At 40.5% G+C, this 21,044-nt stretch overlaps 1 protein-coding gene across 1 annotated transcript in view; it reads right to left on the bottom strand.

The window, feature by feature from the left end:
* RTEL1 (regulator of telomere elongation helicase 1) overlaps positions 1-20,822 on the bottom strand; it is a 45,894-nt gene extending 25,072 nt beyond the window's left edge. The window contains exons 1-20 of the mRNA XM_083872979.1: positions 20,778-20,822; positions 20,096-20,216; positions 18,433-18,631; positions 17,964-18,057; positions 16,955-17,036; positions 16,300-16,360; positions 15,990-16,065; positions 15,734-15,818; positions 14,497-14,562; positions 12,840-12,993; positions 12,480-12,518; positions 11,768-11,846; positions 11,014-11,111; positions 9,897-9,952; positions 7,201-7,278; positions 6,235-6,316; positions 2,824-2,956; positions 2,387-2,500; positions 978-1,018; positions 123-208 (exon numbers count right to left, since the gene is read on the bottom strand). Of these exons, the coding sequence (XP_083729105.1) occupies positions 123-208; positions 978-1,018; positions 2,387-2,500; positions 2,824-2,956; positions 6,235-6,316; positions 7,201-7,278; positions 9,897-9,952; positions 11,014-11,111; positions 11,768-11,846; positions 12,480-12,518; positions 12,840-12,993; positions 14,497-14,562; positions 15,734-15,818; positions 15,990-16,065; positions 16,300-16,360; positions 16,955-17,036; positions 17,964-18,057; positions 18,433-18,631; positions 20,096-20,197 (1,725 nt within the window). The 5' untranslated portion in view covers positions 20,198-20,216; positions 20,778-20,822. The remainder of the gene's footprint in view (positions 1-122; positions 209-977; positions 1,019-2,386; positions 2,501-2,823; positions 2,957-6,234; positions 6,317-7,200; positions 7,279-9,896; positions 9,953-11,013; positions 11,112-11,767; positions 11,847-12,479; positions 12,519-12,839; positions 12,994-14,496; positions 14,563-15,733; positions 15,819-15,989; positions 16,066-16,299; positions 16,361-16,954; positions 17,037-17,963; positions 18,058-18,432; positions 18,632-20,095; positions 20,217-20,777) is intronic.
* Between the last annotated feature and the right edge of the window lie 222 nt (positions 20,823-21,044).

Raw genomic sequence — 21,044 nt, forward strand, 5'->3', positions numbered from 1 at the left:
TTGCCATGAGCAGTGATTTCTTCCACTGGAAGGTTTTTAATTAACGTGGTTAAATGGAATAACTACAAGCTGTCTGATGCATGTAACCAAACCTCCTAATAAAGGCAGAGCAGTGAACATACTCTCCAGTATTCCAGGCTCTTATCCATGACAGGATATGATGGGAAGAACACCAACAGCCCATGTGGCACAACTCGCACAAGGTTACCTGCAGTGAGATAAGACAAGAGTGTAGCTCAGGGCATTTTCATCCTGGGATGGAGAACATGAACTGCAGAGGAAAAACAACAGCATGGCCTCCTTCCAAAATATTTTCTACTTTCTTGACATGAATGATTGTGTATTAGAAGTTGTTTCATTTCTTAAAATCATTTGATAATCTTGTAAGCTTTAACACAGAACCAAACTAGCTTTAATTTCTTCTCCATGTCCTTCAGGCATTTCTAGATTTAACAGATTCAATAGTGTTAGCCAAGCTACACAAATGCTCCTCTTTTATTCTGTCCTTACATGTTATGACTTTATAATTTTATTATATTTATAAAACATTACCAAAACAATAAATGCTGACTTCAGGCAGGCTTGACAAAGTTTAAAATATCACCAAAAATTGCACTGATTTCCTGTAATCCTCAATTGCTCTGCTCATCCTTGGCTGCATCATCTCTGGCTATTGATTTCCTAGTTTAGCCACTTCCTGATTGTGTTTAGGAAGCAAACTTTTGACTCAAACAGAAACTCCTGACAATAAAAATGAAGTCCAGACTTGGAAATATGAAGCCAGGGACTCAATTTTGTGTGCTATTACCACAGCCAGCTGCCTTGAGTAAGCAGAAACACAGAAAACCAGACAGCAGTGAGATATGCACTGCAACCCTTTACCTTTCTCTTACTGCATATTCTTTAACATTGGCCTTTCTAAATTTCCAAAAATCCTGGGCATGAACCCATTTCTGAAATCCACACACTTCACTTACCAATTGTTTTCCCCAGAGAAGATAAATAATCCTCTGAAAACCTACGAAAAAGAAAAATCAAATAACACCATTGCATTTCCTTTTCTATGTTTTTCATCCACACTGACCTCCTTTGATATTGATCTAAACTGGCATTTCCAGACTCTCAGTTGCTCTCCCTCCTGTGGCAAGCACCAACATCAAGGGCAAGAACTAATAATACCTTGGCTACATTTTACTAATACTGTGAAATATCATTATTGATAGCTCTAAAGATGGTCTAAGCTTCAATACTTCAAAATGCACAGGTAAAAATGGGCTGCCACGTGCGTAACAAGACACGTGAGAGTTCTGCCAGAAAAGTCTGCCAAGCCTGACTAACGTTACAACAATTTAAAATAATTGATGAATTAGGTGTGGTGTTGCTGCAGGTTTTGGTTACTATGGTTATTGTTTAGTAAACCACTTTATCTTTGGTTGAAGAAGTTCTGCTCTCCATCAAGCCATCTTCCAGACCTGACTGAAAAATCCCCTGTTCTCTCATGCCTTTATGTTTCTTTCTTTTTAGTGCCCTGTAGTTCTGTCTACTGTTTTCTCAGAAAATTTATATATGCAGGGAAAAACCCTAACATATATACCCTTATAAGACCTACAAATGCCAGTATCAACAGAGATGTTGTCAAGACACAATGAACACTGTGAATACCTTTCCTTCAAAAAATCCCCATGTTCTAAAGCCTTGGAGGGGTGGAATTCCCAACCTTCCTTCTTTAAAAGACAGTATCTTCAACAGAATTGAAATGGCACATTAAAACTTCTGAAAATGAGAAATCCAGTCTAAGGGTTTTCCAGATTAGGACATCTCTGTAAAAATCCATTACAATTGCTGAATCCTTTTCCAGTTCTATGGAACATTTGGCCTTTGTTGGCAGCAGAAGCACTGCCAACTCTGAACAACAGACAGACAGAGGCAAAGTGATGGAAGGCCAGATGAGCAAGAAAAATGATGACGAAAAGCTTGACAAATATTTGGACATGTTTTCCTTAAGTAGGCAACCCAGAGGTGAAAGAGAGGCTGGGCATGGTGACAAGCTTTCAACATAAAAATAGTTATTGCAAAGGTCAGTCATGTTACAAGCCATTTAAGCCTTCAGCAAAAAAAATGTGGATGGGGTTCAGGGCAGCTCCTGGGAGATGGTTTTGGGTGCAGGTCCCAGCTGAGGCTGGTCAGGGCCATCAAGGACTATCAGTGCCTTGGTACCTGATCCCTTCCAGACCTCCTGTTCTAAATTTTCAGTAGGAGTGGTGTTGTTATTCAGCATTTATCCAAGAAAACCACTAGAGATCCCTTCTAGAATACTCCCGCTAACAGAACCCAAAACATTGGAATGCAAAACTTCAAAGCAGGATTCCACATGGAAGTTCATTACCTTCTTTCAAAGGTGGAAGTAAGCACAGTTCCATCAGGTCCCTTTGGAATGATCCCAACCCAGAGCTGGTGTTTATCAATTACATGAGGATTCTCCAGGCAAACAGGAAAAGGGCTGGAGAAAAAAAGAAGATGATCCCAGTCACATTCATATGATTCCCTACCAGTTCCAGAACCATAGGATCATGGAATGGTTTGTTTAGGAGGGACCTTAAAGCTCATTTCATTCCACCCTTCTGCCATGGGCAGGGACATCTTCCACTAGCCCAGGGTGCTCCAAGCCCTCTCCAGCTTGGCCTTGAGCACTTCCAGGGATGGGGCAACCACAGCTTCTCTGGGCACACAGAACACTTTAAAATCCTGAGATAAAACCTAAATCCACGAGAGCAGACTGTGCATTTTTCAGGAATGGCAGTGTTCCCACACCCAGGTACTCACATCTGCATTTCCATTGTAAATGATGAGAGGGGGGAGAGTGTCCCACTGGTGAGGATGATTGTCCTGACCCCCTGACGAACGAGCTCGTGCATGCTGTACCCAGGGCTGAAACACCAGTAGCTTAAAGTCTTCCCTGCATTAAATAAAGAGAAAACAATAAGCAGTCAGCCAAAGTGGAAAAACTAAACTATGACCAGCATATGGCACATTGCACCTGAACCTCTGAGAGTAAACTAGACAGCATCCAAAGTTAAAATTCCAGATGTATGGTATGTCCTGCTTCAGTTCTTCCCAGATTTAATGATTTTTAATTAAAACATCACTGCTCCCTCGTAATCTAACAAGAAAGTATGTCCAACCTGGCACTTCCTTGAAAAAAGAACCCCTTCTCTATGAGGAACTTCCTATATATCTATATAGGCTATAAATCTTTCACCTAAGCTTCCCACTTTCCCCACAGTCAACTCCCAAATGTTTCAATTTCTGCTCAAATCTTTTGTAGGATGACATATATACATATATATAGATATACACACACATATATGTATTTTAGTGTGTGACTGAAAATATGTAAGTTATCAACAGGAAGAATATAAAGAAAAATAAATAAATCACATTAGCCATTTCTTTCATTGATCAGCTCAAGCTTGCTGAAAACTGCATCAGCTTCTCAGAGACACAGGCACAAGGGAATGAGAACAATATCCATGTCAAGAACAGGAGCAGCCTAATAAAACATCAGCTTTTGTTTCTGTTTCTGTTTCTGCTCTTCATGATTAGTCTCGGTGACAAAAATAAATACTTCTCACCCTGCTCTGCATGATTAGTTTCAATGACAAAAATACATACCTCTTACCCAAGTATCACGTGCATTTCTTTTAAATCTACACACATCAATCAAGATGTGCGTAAATCAAGAAAGACTTCATTTCTGAAAGCAAAAGCTGACATCTTCAGGAAATCCCCATTAATATCTGCCCAGTGAGTCACTGCTTAGAATTACAAACGAACATTAACTCTAAAGTTTTACCCTTTCATCTCATTTGAACAAACACATCCAGACAACGCCCAAATTCTAGAAGACTTGCATTCCAAAATTCAGCAAATTCTGTATCTTTCTAGCTCACACTAACAAATTAGTTTGGATCTGGTGCAAACTAGTTTGGATCTGTGTATGGACAGGCCAGTGAGTATCTACAGACAACAACAAACTCACTCAGCCAGGAACCCAAGAAATCCCTGCACAAAACCAACCTGGGCTGACATGGGATGGCCTGGAAAAGGACACCAACCCCTCATGTCTGCTCCTCCAATGCTTAGCTGGAAACACATTTCTGTAACACAGCATGACAACTGTCAGGCACCAGCTCCTGGACAAGCTGGGACTGCTGTACATTTTTAGCCTGGTGTGTTGCAATTTAAGCTTAACAAAAATTTTCAACCATTTTCAAGGTCCCATTCACCAGCAGGAAGTGTTGAGTGTTAAATAAAGCTGACCTCTGCAGAAGCTTTTTCCATTCCTGGTACAACGACAGCTAATGCAGGAGAAATGGCTTGCTAATAGTTTACAGCATGATGATTTTGAGCAAATCATGAATAAGAGCATTTTAACTTAATGCTCTGCAACAGTCCAATATTGTTGACATAAACAGCATCTGTTCCCAGATGACTCAGGCAGGAATCTCATCAGCTGTCCCAAGCTATGCCCCTTCTCCTCACCAATTACTCTGTAGAGAATGATGTTTGAGTGGATAACTTCCATAAAATCTCTGGAAAACAGCTGTTCTTAAATGCTTGAATTATTTCTATACTATTTGCTATATCATTATAGGAAATACCATGTCTGGCCTCTGCCAGGCTTACACCAAGCACAAGTCTCAGCATACTCAGGTGTGTTACACAGGTACTTGCAAATACTGGTTTTATTTGAAAAGCTATTATATCAGAATCCCAGAATTCACCTAAAAGTGCTTGTATTAGCCTCTTCCTGCACCCATCTTTAACACATCTACTCAGAATTATTCCTGTATCTTAAAAATCCAATTGAGCAATATCTCAGGAAAATAACATTTGCAGATTACCAAATTAATGTTTCATGGAAACATTTATGGGGACATTATGTGCAAACCCAGTAAATTCTTGGAAATTCATTCTTTGAAAAATGTTACTTTTGTCCTTAGAAGAAGGACTTCCATGAAACAGATACTTACATACTCATGAGTACCTAACTGGTAATTAAGTAGATAATTATGAGGCAAAGTATTTACAAAAATCCCTAAAGAGTGCTCTGTTAAGAAGACTTAGGTAAAGGGATCTGCATCTGTCTTCTCTAACTGAAAATGTTTCGTTTTCAACCTAATTATTAAAAAAATAAATTAAAAAATCAAAGAGAATGAATGCTGTAATCCAACAAAGCCAAGCTTGGTGCTGCTTTACACGAGCATTAGGATAAGCCTTTGATTCAGAAGCCAAGTTTCTTTTCTTTTAAATATATGGTTTTGAAGGATGGTTATATTGAGGTAATTCCAGATACTGGGTTCTGCAGAACCTAAGGAACAAGAACAGGTGGGAGGTGGGAGACAAGGAGAGGGAGAAATCCCAGTTGAACTGGAATGTATAGTTGAAGCTGAAACCATCAAGAACTGACAACACTGAAGAATTTAGGATTGCTCAAATTTAGTTGCTCAAAGTAGGAAGTTTCACAAAGTAGGTCACCCCGGAAAGGTAAAAATGCCCCAAAGCATGACATTTTCTGCCAAAGAATTCACATGATGTGGACAAGATCTCTGGCACATCACCTTCCCTACAGAGCTCCAAACTGAGCCAACAAACTGTAGTGCCTGCACAATGTGAACCATTTCAACGGAGAATGAGAACTTTCATGGAATTTACTCTTACACCACATTTGACCAACATTTTTGCCATCATAACCATACCTGAACCCCTTTCTTGCCAAAGGCAGTTACAGCCTTATTCGACACTAATTTTGTGTTTAACTCGACACAGTTGTAGAGAGAAATCCAGCTGGTGTGAGGAGAACAGAACATGTCATGAGCACCAGTATCGACCTGAGGGCTGGAGGAGAGTTCCCCATTCTTGGCTGCTCTTAAGATTTTCTCTACACCAATACAAACAACAGTTCCATAATGGAGATGATCTTCTTTCACCAGAATCATTGCCCTAAAAGAATTCCAGCAGTGCACAAAACACCAGTGGTACAAGAAATTCTTATATTGAGATGGCACAGGTCACCTCCCCTTGAGAAATAACTATAAAAGTGAAAAGCTTGTCCCCAGCTCATTGTATCCACAACTGAACTGCAGTTGTTTTCCTCTATTGGAATCAGAAAAGAGCACTTGAGGAGTTTTCAATCCAGCTTTTGCCTGAACCTCCCCAAGGGCAGTCCTGTACCTTGTCTTTTTGAAGATGATGAATTCCAGAGATCTGTCCTTTGTTTCTTCTTCTGATTACCATTATCCACATGAATATGTACCTGAAGGAAAGTAACAAACACTTCTAGCAATGGCTGCACAAACCATCCCTTGCACTTCATCCCTCAAAAAAACCTGGCCCACATTAAGAATAAGTAATGCAATCAGTGACACTTTCATAGAGTCACTAAGGTTATATAACTTCCTGTTTCTTTTCTATTTTGCTTCTAGCATTTCATAACTAAGGAGCAAAAAAGTGCATCACCATTCAACCAGTCATTTTGGATTCAGATGATGGGAGCAGCTTTTCATGGGCTGACCCAAGCAGAGACCAAGAACCCAACATTTTGGGTATGTCCACCAGCATAAAGCACACAGATTAGATGTGGAACACTGTCATGGTGTAAAGATTTGCTTCATTTGGCAACAAAACTAGTACCAAGTCTTAATGTCATATGTAGAAAAAGATCTGTTCCAAAAATTTATCATAATAACACATCCCACAAATTCCAAACTTAAAACAAATTAAAACAATTTCAGTAAGGAGGTTCAGTGGCTCTGTTGCATGTGCTTAGCACTGGACTAAACTAAAAACACATTACTGGAAGAACACATCAATTCTTGCTTAATATCCCATATCAAAATTTTCTGAAAATCCCATTTGCTGCACATTCATAATTTAATTTACGAGTTCCTTTAAAATTTGTGTTCCTCTTCAGAGTCTAAATTAAATACAGTTCCTTTGATGTAGTTTTGGTTTCCGGGGGGGGGGGGGGGTTCTGGTTTGGTTTTTTGGTTTTGAGGTGTTTTTTTGTTGTGTCTTCTTTTTTTCTCCCTGTAATCAACATCATTTGCTGTACTATCCACATCCTCCCAAGTCTTAGATACACAACACACAGACATTAAATGCTGTGAGGAAAAACACAGCACACAAAGCCTCCCATACCTTGTAATATTTAGATATTGCCTGACGTGGCAGGAACCCTGTTGTGACTCCTTCTGGAGGATCAATGCTGAACACTGTCTGGAAAGTGGAGGGAAACAGAATCAGAAACAGAATTATTTTGGTTGGAAATGACCTCCAAGATCGTTGAATCCAACCTGTGACTGATTCCCACCTTGTCACCCAGCCCAGAGCACTGAGTGCCACGTCCATGAGTTCCTCCAACACCTCCAGGGATGGGAACTCCACCACTTCCCTGGGCAGCCCCTTCCAATGTCTGACAACCCTTTCTGTGAAGAAATTCTTCCTGATGTCCAACCTGAACTTCCCCTAGCACAGCATGAGATCATTTCCTCTTATCCTGTCCCTGTTCCCTGGAAGCAGAGCCCAACCCCACCTGGCTGCACCCTCCTGTCAGGGAGTTGTGAGAACAAGATCCCTCCCCCCTGAGCCTCCTTTTCTCCAGGCTGAGCCCCACCTGAGCTCCCACAGTGGCTCCTGGTGCTCCAGACCCTTCCCCAGCTCTGTTCCCTTCCCTGGACACACTCCAGCCCCTCAATGTCCTTCTTGTCATGAGGGTCCCAGAAGTGGACACAGAACTGGAGGTGAGGCTTCACCACTGCCCAGCACAGAGGGACAATCACCTCCCTGCTCCTGCTGGCCACATTATTTTTGATACATACATACACATACATCCTTTGGATTTTTGCTTCCAGTAAAATCCCTAATTGTGTATTTGCACTGAGAAGTGTCTCCACAAAAGTTACTGCTGCGACAACCTTAAATTTATTTCCTTACTCTTCTTATCAAATAAGACAGAGAATCTTGAATAAATATAGTTCCTTCAGGCGACTCTTGCTACCCACATGGTGCTCTCATTGTTCCAAAAAATGCAAGCCAATATCTAAATATACTCAAATTATACAAATGACAATATTATTATTCACAATGGTCATGACTCTGTGGATAAACAAACATTCTTATATAAGAGATCAGTCACAACCAAGCATAGAAGAACTCTTTGAGTTCCCTCAGTTTAAAATTTAATCTGTGGTCCCTCTGCTAATAACACTCTGCTTAAAAAAACAATCAAGTTGTAACCATATCTAATTGTCTACATATTAAATTAAAAGCTTCAGTCAGAATTATGCTTTTCCCCCCTTTCCTGTATGTGATGTCTCATGGCTACAGATGATGCTCTTCCAAACATAAGGCACCCCAGTGCAACTTCAATGAAAACAGCTGTGGTTCTCAAATATTTACAACTCTGTTAATTTTTCTAAACAAATTTTCTCCAGACATTGATAGGAATTACCCAAACTCATAAGAGATTCAACTAGTTACAAGATGTTCCCCAGCAATTAACAAAAAAAAGCACTTTTCCTGGAAATATTTACTTCTGAAAAATAGCCAAAGATATGGCGTACAAAGGACATTTTGGTAAGTGTTCTTTGAAAAGGAAGAAAAAAAAATTACTATTAATTAAAACAAGCCGGTAATAAATTAAGACTCAGAGAAAAGGCTCTGAAAGATGCAAACACTGTTTACACAACACCCATCTCAAGATGTCAGATCCTTTGCTGTCACTGTCCACATGCATGTCCTCAACAGCAGAAAAGGGATCTGAGGTTTCTCCTCCAAATTCAAACCTCCTTTTATCTATCCACAGCCCAAAAGAGCACACACAGACAATTATTCCAAGTTGGTCAACAGTCCTCTGGCATCAGGGGACCTGGTTTTTACTTTTGAATTTTCTCATCTCTCATTAGGCTTTGAAACCCTGAGAAATTAATTTAAATCAGGGTCACCTGACCTTCCCTTTAGAAAGCAACATCTTCCAGTACAAACCATTTAATACCAGCGTACACAAACCACTACTCCTGTACTGGAACACACATGAAGATTTTGTTTAACCACTGCTAGAAGAACAAAATCCTATGTATGCCACTGTGCATTGCACCCTCACAAACTCCCAGGCACTCAGAGTTCACTGTTGCACATCTGCCAGGACCATTCCAAACACACCCAGGTAACTTGTCTTTATCACACAGGTCTGCAAAGTTTGAATATATTTTTCATTTTCAGTTTTAAACAGGATGTTAATCTCTGGCGCCCTTTGGCACACATATATTTGGCAGACCACTGGCCCACTGCACCTCTGAGTTTTATGGGGCTTGGATTTTCATAATCAAAGTTTCGGAAGTGCACAACAGGAAGACAACTGACAGCATTATGTGGTTACCTGCAAGTGTCAAATTCAGCTCCTATGGAACTGAAAAGTTTTTCATTTTAGACATGTCATAAGTTAATAATTAAATGAAAAAAACCCCGTTAAATTATCTTTTGTTTGCTTTATTCCTTACCCGCTATTGTTATTTCATGAGATGATCTCATATTCTTAAATACCGCTGCAAACAAGTTCAATGACCCAGCTCCACCTGGTGGATGCTAAAGCCTAGCCAAAACTTAAATCCAGCATCACCAAAAAGGGAGACCAGAACTATACAAGAAACACCTGGATAAAAATCAGATTAATCCATCCCATCAGGCAGCAGCATTCTCCTCAAAAGTTACAAACTTGCACCATTGCACAAGTGTACATGCCAACAAGAATAAAATTGACCCAATATCTTTCCACATACTTTAAAACCAACTCTTCTATCCTTCAGATATTTATAGAAGAAGCATTAAATATTTACCTGGATAATATCTGAGACCTTATGTAATCCAGATGTATTGATAAATATGCCAGTACCTGAAGAAAGCAACACAGGATTACTCTTAAAATACATCCTCTTGTGTATAGCCACACCTTATCTGAATAGCTCAACACTCTGAAAATTATTTGAAAATATTCTCTGAATCAAGTAATTTATTTCAAGTTTTTCACCATTATTTAAGATGCAAAGAGAAATATAAAACTGGCATTCCATGTCTGACACACTGGGAATCTGTCATCCCAGAAAATTACATACACTTCTTAAAGCTCCTCTGCATCAAAAATGGGAAAGGAGCTAATTAAAGCAGCAATTAGAGGAGCAGTTAAAAGAACATATGAAACATACTGATGGTGGGGATTTTGCAGCAGAAACTAACAACAGATGCACTTGTCAGGCCAGAATGTAAATGGCCTAAAAGGAGAAAGGTGCTGGGCAAAGAAAAAAGGAAGGGTGGATGTGTCATCCAAGGATCCCCTTGCAGAACTGACAGTCTGTGTTCTACTCCCTTCAATGTTTTTTCTGAAGAGTCTGCTGGTAAGAGCTAAATCATTTTCTTAACACATGTAGAAGTTGAAAAATTTTCTTTACAGAAGAGTAATTTAAGAACAAGTTGCTGACAGATATTAGAATAGAAGCTTGTTAAATCAAGGGAAAAAAAAAAAAAAAAGCAAACACAAACATATTATAGGATTCTCTACATTCCTGTCTTTTAACTCCAGGACCAAGGAAGAACTCAAGACACTAAAAGTACCATCAGCAAAATGTCAGCAAGCTTCACACCACAATCCATGTGGCTTTGGAGAAAAACAGTGTCTGTCCAAAAATCCTCTGTGTGGAAGGGTGGACCCATACATGGCTACACATTCATGTTTTGACACAAGGTGGTTCTCAGCATTAGTTCAGTTACATGAACAGACATAAAATATGTTTCCCAGCAGAGAACTCTGCAAGTCTAAATAAAAAGACAAGTCCTTAAGGGCAGATTTTAGCTTACAGAAGCTTTATCTGATTGTCTCCCCTAACAATGCAAATTTCCAGTTATTTACACTAAAGAGGAAAGTCTGAGTAAAACAGCTAAAAATGTTCATGCTCTTACGGCCTGAAAGAAACTGTAAAATCTGCTCCAGTGACTCCAAAAGGGAGGATTTGGTCTGCCACGTTATTTGGGCCTCTGCAAACAGATCAAAGATGTAGCTGCAATTTACAAAGAGAAAGCAGAAATGGGTAAACACTGTAAAGAATCAAAGGGTACAAACAATGATACTCTTTCAGAATAACAATTTCACCAAGTAGCATGTTTCTGTCTCCATTAGAATGAAAAATTTACAAGAATAAAAGCAAATACTTGATTATAAAGACAGTGCACAATACTGCCATGGCAGAAAGCCCAGACCACATGATTCCCTTTTTCCATCATTCCTCTCTAACATACAATCCATTATTAATTTAGAAGCAGATTGGCATGCAATTTCCATGATTTTTTTTTACCATGTACAACAGGCACCAGTTTAGAAATGGGCTTCCACAGCTCAGAGGTACATCAGGCACATCACTGCAGCTCTGGTACCTCTGCTTAAATCATGACACGAAATTGAAAGAACCATAGTGAGGAGCTGAAGCTTCTACCAGCTCAGTGAGCCCAAACTGAGAATTTTCCACTCTTGAAATACTAAAAAAGGGAGTTCCTCCAAAAATAATGATTACTACAGATAGGGGGATTTAAGGAAAATGAAAACCTTGAATAAATACTATTCCCAGAAACTAGAATAGAGCTATAACCCCAACAACTGACCCAGCTTCAATTTGCTGTATTTTTAAACATTTAGACACATTAATAAGAAGAAATTTACCTTCCCTCTTTGGTGACTCCACTACCATTTGCTGGCAGCTCCACTGCATCAATAGCACTTTCAAGTTGAAGAAGAATTTCTTTAGGAAAATTAAGAGGGGAAAAAGTTAGGGTGCACAGAAAGCCATGTCTGGGACACATCTAAGTCACTTTTTCAAATGTACTTTATTACAAAGGCTGTTACAAAAGAGAGCAGCTTCTCTCAGGTCTAGAAAAAAAACCCAAAGTGATCAAAACCAATTTCCTGGATATCAACTTTAAATATTCATATTCGACTCTAAGAACTTCTCTGCCCTCAATTCCTAGATGAAGCTGAAGTCAGCAGCTAAATGTTAAACTCTTCTTCACAGACAGGGAAAATTGTTCTTGGAAATGCTTTGTATACATGAGATATCTCAAGCTCTTGCTGTTAACTTCAGGTTCTGACAGCAGAATGATGCAACTGATGGAATTCCAGCACACTGACAAGATTAGAAAACACGGAAACTTCTAACAAAGAAGGAAAAGACACATTCATCTGCCAAATCTCTCTTCTTGGGAAAAAACTAACTAAACACTCCCAAAAGTTCTCGGGAAAAGCCAAACAACTTAAGCCTCTATGGATGTCTCAGTTATAAGTAATGTATATGGCAATGCTACGTGAGCTCAATTTATAATTGCTGACCTTTTGAAACAGTTTCAGTACTTTCCAACAACACGAAAAATAAACTTACTCTTAATCTTTGCTATATCTTCCAGTTCCATGTTCAGTCCTGTTGAAAAAAGTAAAGATTACACAGAGGTTGTTTCACACCTATTTCATTCCCAGTTTCTTTATGCCTTTCCAGAAATTATGGCTATGAAGGTTAGAGTTCTGTGCATGCAAAGATTTTTTGTGTTCTCTTTCATAACCCCCAGGTCACCTTGGCTTGATCAAATCTTCCAGTGTCTGGCAACAATAACTAACTAACAACAATTCATTTACTAATGAGAGTGCAAATTTCCCAGAAACTTTCCCTAAAAGTTATTTTCCAGATCTTGGTAGTGGCACTTTACAATCCCAGAGAAACAATGATGTGTCACTGTCAACACACCTGAACTGGCCAATTCCATGTTGAATTCAGCATTGATTTCATTCTGTTGAACCACTTTGGCTTGTTCCTCCAGGACAACATTTATTGCATCCATTGCTGAAGCCAAATCATAGGGAGTCAAGTCAAAAGAAGAGGACTCCTCACACAACTTCTCCTGAAATATAAGGAATGGAAGAATTATTCTGATCACCCTGTGTGCAGTTTGTTCAGGCAGTTGCAGACATGACAAAGTCCAGACGACCAGGCTTGATTCCATTTTTGATCTCCAGCTCAGGCTGGAGGATATTTTATAAACACTTGAAGATTTTGACTATTAGCAAGCATTGTTCTTTCTGAAATGTAGAATAGATTTTATCTCTTCCACAATGTCAACATTCTAGAGAGTACAGACAGACAGTAATTGTCTGATGCTCAAGCAGGAAATTTTTTTACTTAGAGAATCAATTTGTTCTTCAAAAAAGCTATTCCTATACTTTCTATTTAAAAAGTAGTAATGTTTTAAACACTCAGGATTAGTAAACTTGATGACAAAACTTTCTCTGACTTTGAAAATTAAATCACGTATTGCTTCACCAGAAACTTTCATTCACAAAAGGAATCATTTTCCCTGATGAATAATGATAAACAATAAGGCCTAACCTACACAAATATTTGACTGTAATAGTGATGAAGAAATAAGTTATAAAGAAAAAATGATGAGTGATCTAATCAGAAAGAAATTAATTTTATTTCAGAATCAGAAAGAAATTAATTTTACTTCAGGGTAATCACTAAATTTCCACATATTAATCTGGAAGAGACAGCACCATCAGATAACTATTGCAAAACGAGAAGCTGTTCTGGCTAATTTCTTCATGCAGACATCAATTAGTACTTTTATTTTTTCCCTTTGTAGTGCAGCACACTACAAAGGGAAAAACAAATCCAAACCCTAAACAACTGTGACCGGATTTCCACACATTTTTTCAACAGAAAGAGAGATGTTCTGATGAAAGGAGCAAATCCTGGATGCAGCTATGCAAGTCTCTCCAGTGAGGCAGAGCAGACCCGGGTGGCTGTTTACCAAAAGGACACCAGGCACTCAAACAACAAACCACAGCTGTTCAGCAGAAATCCCACTGGGAGACTGTGCCTTCGTGTGGCAGAGAAAGGGACATATTTCAAATGTTCCTTTGCATTTCATCATTTAGGAAAAGAGCTGCATTTCAAGCCAGCTAAAATGAAGAACACATAAGGCAGCATTATTTATATTTTTTCTTGCTTTCCTCTACAAGTGAGGACTTGGAAATATTACAAGAGTCCTGTCTGCCATCTACTGCACTTGGGAGAGCTGATGCAGCTGAGCTTCAAGAATGGGTCTTTCATGATTTCTTACACAGTGTTTTCTCAGAAGTCTCCAAGAAAAGAAGCACCTCATAAATCTGGAGATGTACCATTTAGAAAGAAACCATCACCTTGTAAAAAATCATCAGTGTCAAACGACTGTTAATTAAACTACAATAATTTAACTGCCACAGAAACAAGAAATGTTCATGATAATGAACATTAACAACATACATCTGAGCACAGAGTTTACAGGCTGTTTGTAATAGGACAGGGTCTGTTTTACTCTTTGGATGCAGATTGAAAAATGGTAACAGACCAGACGAACACTCACCACATTGTGAGCTTCATCAAGTATCACCACAGTCCCCTTCAGGTCCAAGTTGTGTGATTTCCTGCTCTAAAGACAAAAATCAGAATAAGGAAATAGACAAAAAAGCCATTGAGAAATACAGATTTGATTGGCTCAGAAAGTGGATGATGAGATACTTTTTGGGTTTTCATGTATTTTGAAGTTGGGTTGGTTTTTTCCTCTGAGAAAACAGTAAGCAAAGGCTGTGGCTGCCCACTAGAGAAACCACAGAATCACTTTCTCTGGAAATGAAGGTGCTAAAATGTATCATATAAATGTTTACAGAGGTTACAATTTGTAATTTAAAAAAAAAAAACAAACACCAGTTGTGCCATATTGAGATTAGTTTAACTGATTCGAGAAAGTTTAATTATTAATTTGAGTCACTTTGAGCCATTTTTGGCAATAGAGATCTTAGAGAAGTGGGGTGTAAAGCAGAGGATTTGCCTTGTATTTACAATTTTGTGCTCATGTTGCCTTTGCAAATGGAAATTCTGCAAACTAGTACCCCCTCCAGTATCACATCACTTCATTTCACAATGCTTCTCTGCTTATGGGGCTTAAGGGATTTTTTAAATTTATTTTTTACTTTATTAAACTTTCAGTCTTCCTGCAGCAGTGGAGTGCAATCTGGCTTTTTTTATAATTCATTAATTACTCCAAGCTGCATGAAGATGTCAGCACATTTGTTTCCTCAACAAGAAGTTTTCAAACTCTCAACAAGAGTTTTCAAAGGTTTCATTTTCCATCCATGGAATACAGACAGCTCATTACAACTGTTTGTACACAAAGCCAGAAATTATTTCCAAGGGGTATGTCCAATCTCTACTGAAAGCTTCCTTATTCTGCAAATCATGCAGCAGCTGCAGAAACAAAAGTACCTCAGATTGCATGCAAAAATACTGCACAGTGTGTGACTGAAGATTTGTGTCCAGGAGATGAACATCACCTAAAAATGGCACCACGTTCTGCAAAGCTAATTATACAGATATAGAAAAATCTTAATTTTATTTTTTTTTTAATTATAGGAAAGAATTCACAGAGAAAAACCCCAAATGGCATCCTCTATGACCCTGAACTTGAACTGGGGTTTGGCCAGTTTTGAATCATACATAATGCACCCACTTGCCAGGCATCACTCTTCACTGTTTATCCACTAAAAGCCAACATAAGACAAACAGAAGAACAGATTTTATTTAAAAGCAAATTTACATGTTACCTTTGAGTCTAGTAAATAGTTGTAAGGCATAAAAATTATGTCTGCTTGCTGCTTCAGGCTTCGAGAGAGATAATAAGGACAAGCTCTGTTTAAAAAAAAAACAAAACAGTACAGACTATAATGCTTGCAGAAATATTAAGAGAGTATTCAACATTCATGCACTATGATACACAAATGGATTAATGAAAGTGAACAGAGAAACAATTCTCATTATTTTCACAAGTCAGGGTGAGGAAGGTCAGAGGGGATCGCTCACCTGTGTTTGTTTCCATTTTTAACCAAGTCTTCAATATCCATGATTGATTCAATCAGTTCTTTCTCTGTACTCTTTTCTGTAAAAGATGACATTAAAACCACCAGCTTAGGTGAAGGCATCACACAAAGATTTGTTGGTACCCTGATCAAACTCATCAACTAATATTTCATTCTTGAAAGACAGTAACAGAGAAAAACACACAGAGGTGGATTCTGCCTACTCTTCCAAACCCCTCCACCTGCCTAGCAAATCCCTCTCACCAAAACACAGGGCTTTGCTTCCAGGGGAAGTTAAGGTGAGCCACACTCACCTTCCACATTGTTATAGAAATGACAAGCACGAGCCATCACTTTCATCCGGCACATGTAGATCTGTAAAACAAAACCTATTTCAGCCCAGAGGAGAACAGCTTGTCAGGCACTGAAAGCAGGTTAAGGAGTGAAATCAGCTCTAACATCAGCTAATGAATAAATGCTAATCACAGTTCTTCAGCTTTAAAAATCACATGTCCTGCTCACCTTGCAAGTTAGGCTCTTTTTCTGCAGCACAGAACACTCACATGCTCAGAGAAAAATGTGTTCTATTTTCCCATTAATACTTTTCAAAACAGTAATCTTTGATATTGTAAAAATAACAGCTAAATCGATAACTGAAGCAATGCTTTGAAATTGTTACTGCTCTTGAAAAACACCTGAATAGCAGATCAAAAAGTAAACTACAAATTATTAACTGTCATGTTCTACACAGTGACATCTTTCTCTGGATAGAAAATGTCACCAGAGACTCAGAATTACATTTTGCACTCACAAAACTGAAAACTAAACATTCCTAAAAACACACTTTACAACTACTGTGTTTCCCTGCAGTCTCTTGTAGTTAAAAAACGTCAGAGTGAAGAATGACACAGAAATGAGACAAAAGCCTCCATGTTCTCCCTGAACATCCTCTCCAGGCTCTGATCTCACCTGCATGTGGTTGCCCTCCTGTCGCTTCACTTCAGGATTGATGCAGAGCTGCTCCCTGGATCCCAGCACACAAATCTTTGGCCTGGATACACAAAACTGAACATTAAAAATAAGGCAAGACAGAACAGAGTTGTACGTGCTTAGATCCAATATACCAGAAGTGAAAGATTCAGGAGAAACAGATGAGCCCAAAGCAAGAGTCAGAGCCAGAACAAGTCAATTAGTCTGTCTGTAACTGCTGTGTGTGATATTGGACTTTGAGGCACTGTATCTCTGCTGGCAGCAGTGGGTGTTAATAAGCAGCAGCAGCTCACAGCAAGAAGTCACAAGCAGCAATTTACACCATCCACCACAAAATCTGGGTTCTGTTATGACAGCTCAGCCCAGTCAGCTGTGGCCTGTCATCCATTACAAGCTTTCCCAGCTGGTTGTGATGTTCAGAGCAAGGTTAGGACAGAACTGATTCACTACAAACATTCACCATGGTTTGGGCTTTTCTGCCTATTACAAGGTTGTATATTTCCAAGGACTCCATAAACAAATTACTATGCCTGTCCAAAGAGCTCAGCCATACACTGGCATGGGAATAGCTGAAAACTGTGACAGGCACTGGTATAACAAAACCACAAAGTTCTTTGTAGATTTATATCAGCCTGAGGAGTTCAACTTAGTAATGGCTTCCCACTGCCTTAAAAAAATGCCCCCAGAAAAATAGAGGGGGAAATCGAAAAAGGTAATTTTATATGCTAATGTATCAAGTAAAAAACCAAAACCAGACTAAATTCAGAAAATTCCATGACTGAAGGAGAGAAGAGAAGCTGTGAAGTATTAAAATAAACCAAATCCATCAACAAAGAAAACCAGATTCTAAACATGCACATTAAAGGAACTACATTTCTCTGGATATCATCTTTTATGTGTTCATCCACAGAAGTTCAAACAATAACTACACCAGAGGGGTTCCTCTATCTTTTCCTTGAATAAGGACACTGCCCTAAATCATACTCACCTGTACACTGTGTTCTTTAATTCATTAATGACCTGTGTAAGCTGGGAGTGAGTCCTGGAGGCATAAATTATTTTTGGAATGTCAGTGTAATAAGCTGCCAAACAGAAGAGGAAAAAAAATCAGAAAGACATAATAAGCATAGAAAGGAAAACTAGGGATATTCTTAGCCTCCTTCCCAGCTGGTACTATGGTAACAGTTTGCCTTGTAGAGACAGCAGGAAATGCTGTCATCTAACTATTCACATAAATAAAACAAGCTAAATGAGTTTCTAAGAAACTAAAAAACTAACTGAGCTCCAAGAAAAATTCAAACTAAGTAAAACACCTTGAAAAAGCACAAAATGGTGAAACCGTGCCTCAGCTGCTCAACAATAGCTCTGTAACTTTTATAATTGTACATTTATTATAAAAGACAGACAAAAGCACGCGTTGACCAACATCCCTGAGGCGCAGAGGTGGTGGTACTCACTTAGGACATCCCCATCTGTGGCAGCAGTGCCCCAGGAGGACACAGGTCTGTCGGGGAAGAGCTCCACCCCGTTCATGCGCTGTGCAATTTTCCGGGCCGAGATGGTGTCCTTGAAGTGCTCCCGCCAGGCCAGGGTGGAACACAGCAGGCACAGGGTCTTTCCTGTACCTGTAGGGCTCTCCAAAATGCCATTTACCTTCTTTGTTGGAGAGAAATAAAAGAGGGATTTAGGGGTTCAGTAGGACAGGTCTTGGTGCAATACTAGATGTCCTCTGCCAAGGAGCAAACAGCAGCTGGCAGCCCCACCAAGGAACACGCACACACGAGGTCTAATCAACCTGTAGGACTCTCTAATTAACTTAATGAGGTTCAATCAAAAACCCAGAGCCAGCCATCAGATTTATTTAGCACAAAAAGTTCAACTCTCCACTCTTAGAGTCATTAGAGTGTGTCACAATTCAGCATAAAATACATGAAAATATGAGAAATTATTGAAAAACTAGCCCAGAAAGTGGCTCCCAGATAACAGAGCGTTGGTTTCCTTTAGGATTAAGATTTTATCCCATGTCAGTTTCGGCAGAGAACTTTGTTAGCACTTGGAACATTTCATCCTACAGGATGTTACAACTTTTAAGTGTGTGGCAATACTAAAAATTGGAAAAAAGCAGCAGCTGAACTCAAGTGTAGGAAAGGAATTTATATAATGAGCTCACAACACTTTGAGTTCAATGAGAGGAGGCACCAAGCAGGTACCATGATACAGAGCAATGCAGAGCCAGGTGGAAAGCCAAAGTTTCCACAATAAGCTTGTCTGGAGCTTTAGGAGAACAAGGACCATAAAGATGTGTCCAGAATAAAAAGATAACTGCTGTGAAAAAACCCACTTTATTATTTTGATATTCATTCAGTAAAATTATTCTCTCACACAGCAAATGGAAAATTACACAAATAGTCCAAATATTAACAAGACAAGACCAAATCCCTCCTATGAGGAAAGGCTGAGACAATTGGGACTGGAGCCTGGAGAAGAGAAGACTCCAAGGTGACTTAACTGGGGCCTTCCAGTTTCTGAAGGGGGCTATAAGAAACATGAAAAGGAACTTATTTACAAGGACCTGTAGTAACAGAACAATGAAGAATGGATTCCTACTGACAGGTTTATATTGGAGATTAGAAAGAAATTCTTCCCTGTGAGGGTAGTGAGGCCCTGGCACAGGCTGTCCACAGAAGCTGTGGCTGCCCCATCCCTGGAAGTGTCCCAGGCCAGGTTAGATGGGGCTTGGAGCAACTTGGGGTAGTGGAAGGTGTCCCTGCCCATGGGAGGAGGTGGAACAAGGTGAGCTTTAAGGTCCCTTCCAACCCAAACCATTCATAATTCTGTAATCAGACCCAGCCAGCCAAGGACACACTGCATGAACACAAGCACTGCTTTCTCAGCCTTTCTTTTCCCAATTTAGGCAGGAACATCCCATCTAAATTTCTACTGTTTATCACCTGGCAGCCATGATTTTAATTACCACAAAGCAAAAACACAAGTAAAAGGTCAGAGAAGATTTGGAAAGGCAGCATACAAGGCACATAAAGAAAACTTGAATTGTGACAACCTATTCTTAGAGAAATCATTTTGTGCAGTTAGAAATGACAGAGTTGGACACTCACGCACCTTTTGCAGACATTCCAGCACCTTGGCCATGTAGGCTTTCTGGCACGGGTAGGGCTGGAAGGGGAAATCCACCGTGATCCCATTCAGTGTGATCCTGGGCATGGTTCCTTCCCTGAGGTGCCTGCAAGGAAGGGCAGATAGTGATGACCCTGCTGTCACGGTGATATCATGCCTTGATAGGGCTGGAAGAGACCTGAAAGTTCACCTCGTTCAACCCCTGCCACGGGCAGGGACACATCCCAGCTTGCTCTAATCCCCATCCAACCTGGCCATGAAGATTTTCAGGGATGGGGCAGCCACAGCTTCTCCGGGCACCGTGTGCCAGTGCTGTCACCGCCCTCACGGGGATGAATTTCTTCCCGATATCCCATCTAACCCTGCCCTGTGTCCGGCTGAAGCCATTCCCCTTTATCCTGTCACTCCAGGCCCTTCTAAATAGTTTCCATGTTTCCTGTCGGCCTCTTCAGGAACTGGAAGGAGCAATTAGGTCACACCGCATCGGGACGGGCCCGGTCCCAGCGGCTCCGCAGGAGGCCCACGGGCACTCGGGACCCGCTCCCGTTCCCGCTCCCGTACGGCCGGGCCCCACCGCCCGCTCCGGCCCGCGCCCCCGCGATCCCAGAGCCCTGATGCTCCAGGATTCCCGTGTCCCCTCACGGCCTCGGGCCCGGGGCCCCCGCACCTCCCGCGGCGCCGTTCGGAATCCCCGCGCCGCCCTCACGTGTCGCGCCAGTGCCCTCGCGCGTCACTTCCGGCGCGCGCTCGTCCTCGCGGCGGCGTTGCCCCGGTAACGGGCCGGGGAGGCGGCGGCCGTGGCGGGCCCGGGCCGGGGGATCTCGGTGCCGCCCGGGCTGGGAGATCTCGGTGCAGCCCGGGCCAGGGGGATCTCGGTGCAGCCCGGGCCGGGGGATCTCGGTGCCGCCCGGGCCAGGGGGATCTCGGTGCAGCC

The sequence above is a fragment of the Zosterops lateralis genome, assembly GCF_965231275.1.
Source record: "Zosterops lateralis genome assembly, chromosome: 16".
Lineage (NCBI taxonomy): Eukaryota > Metazoa > Chordata > Aves > Passeriformes > Zosteropidae > Zosterops > Zosterops lateralis.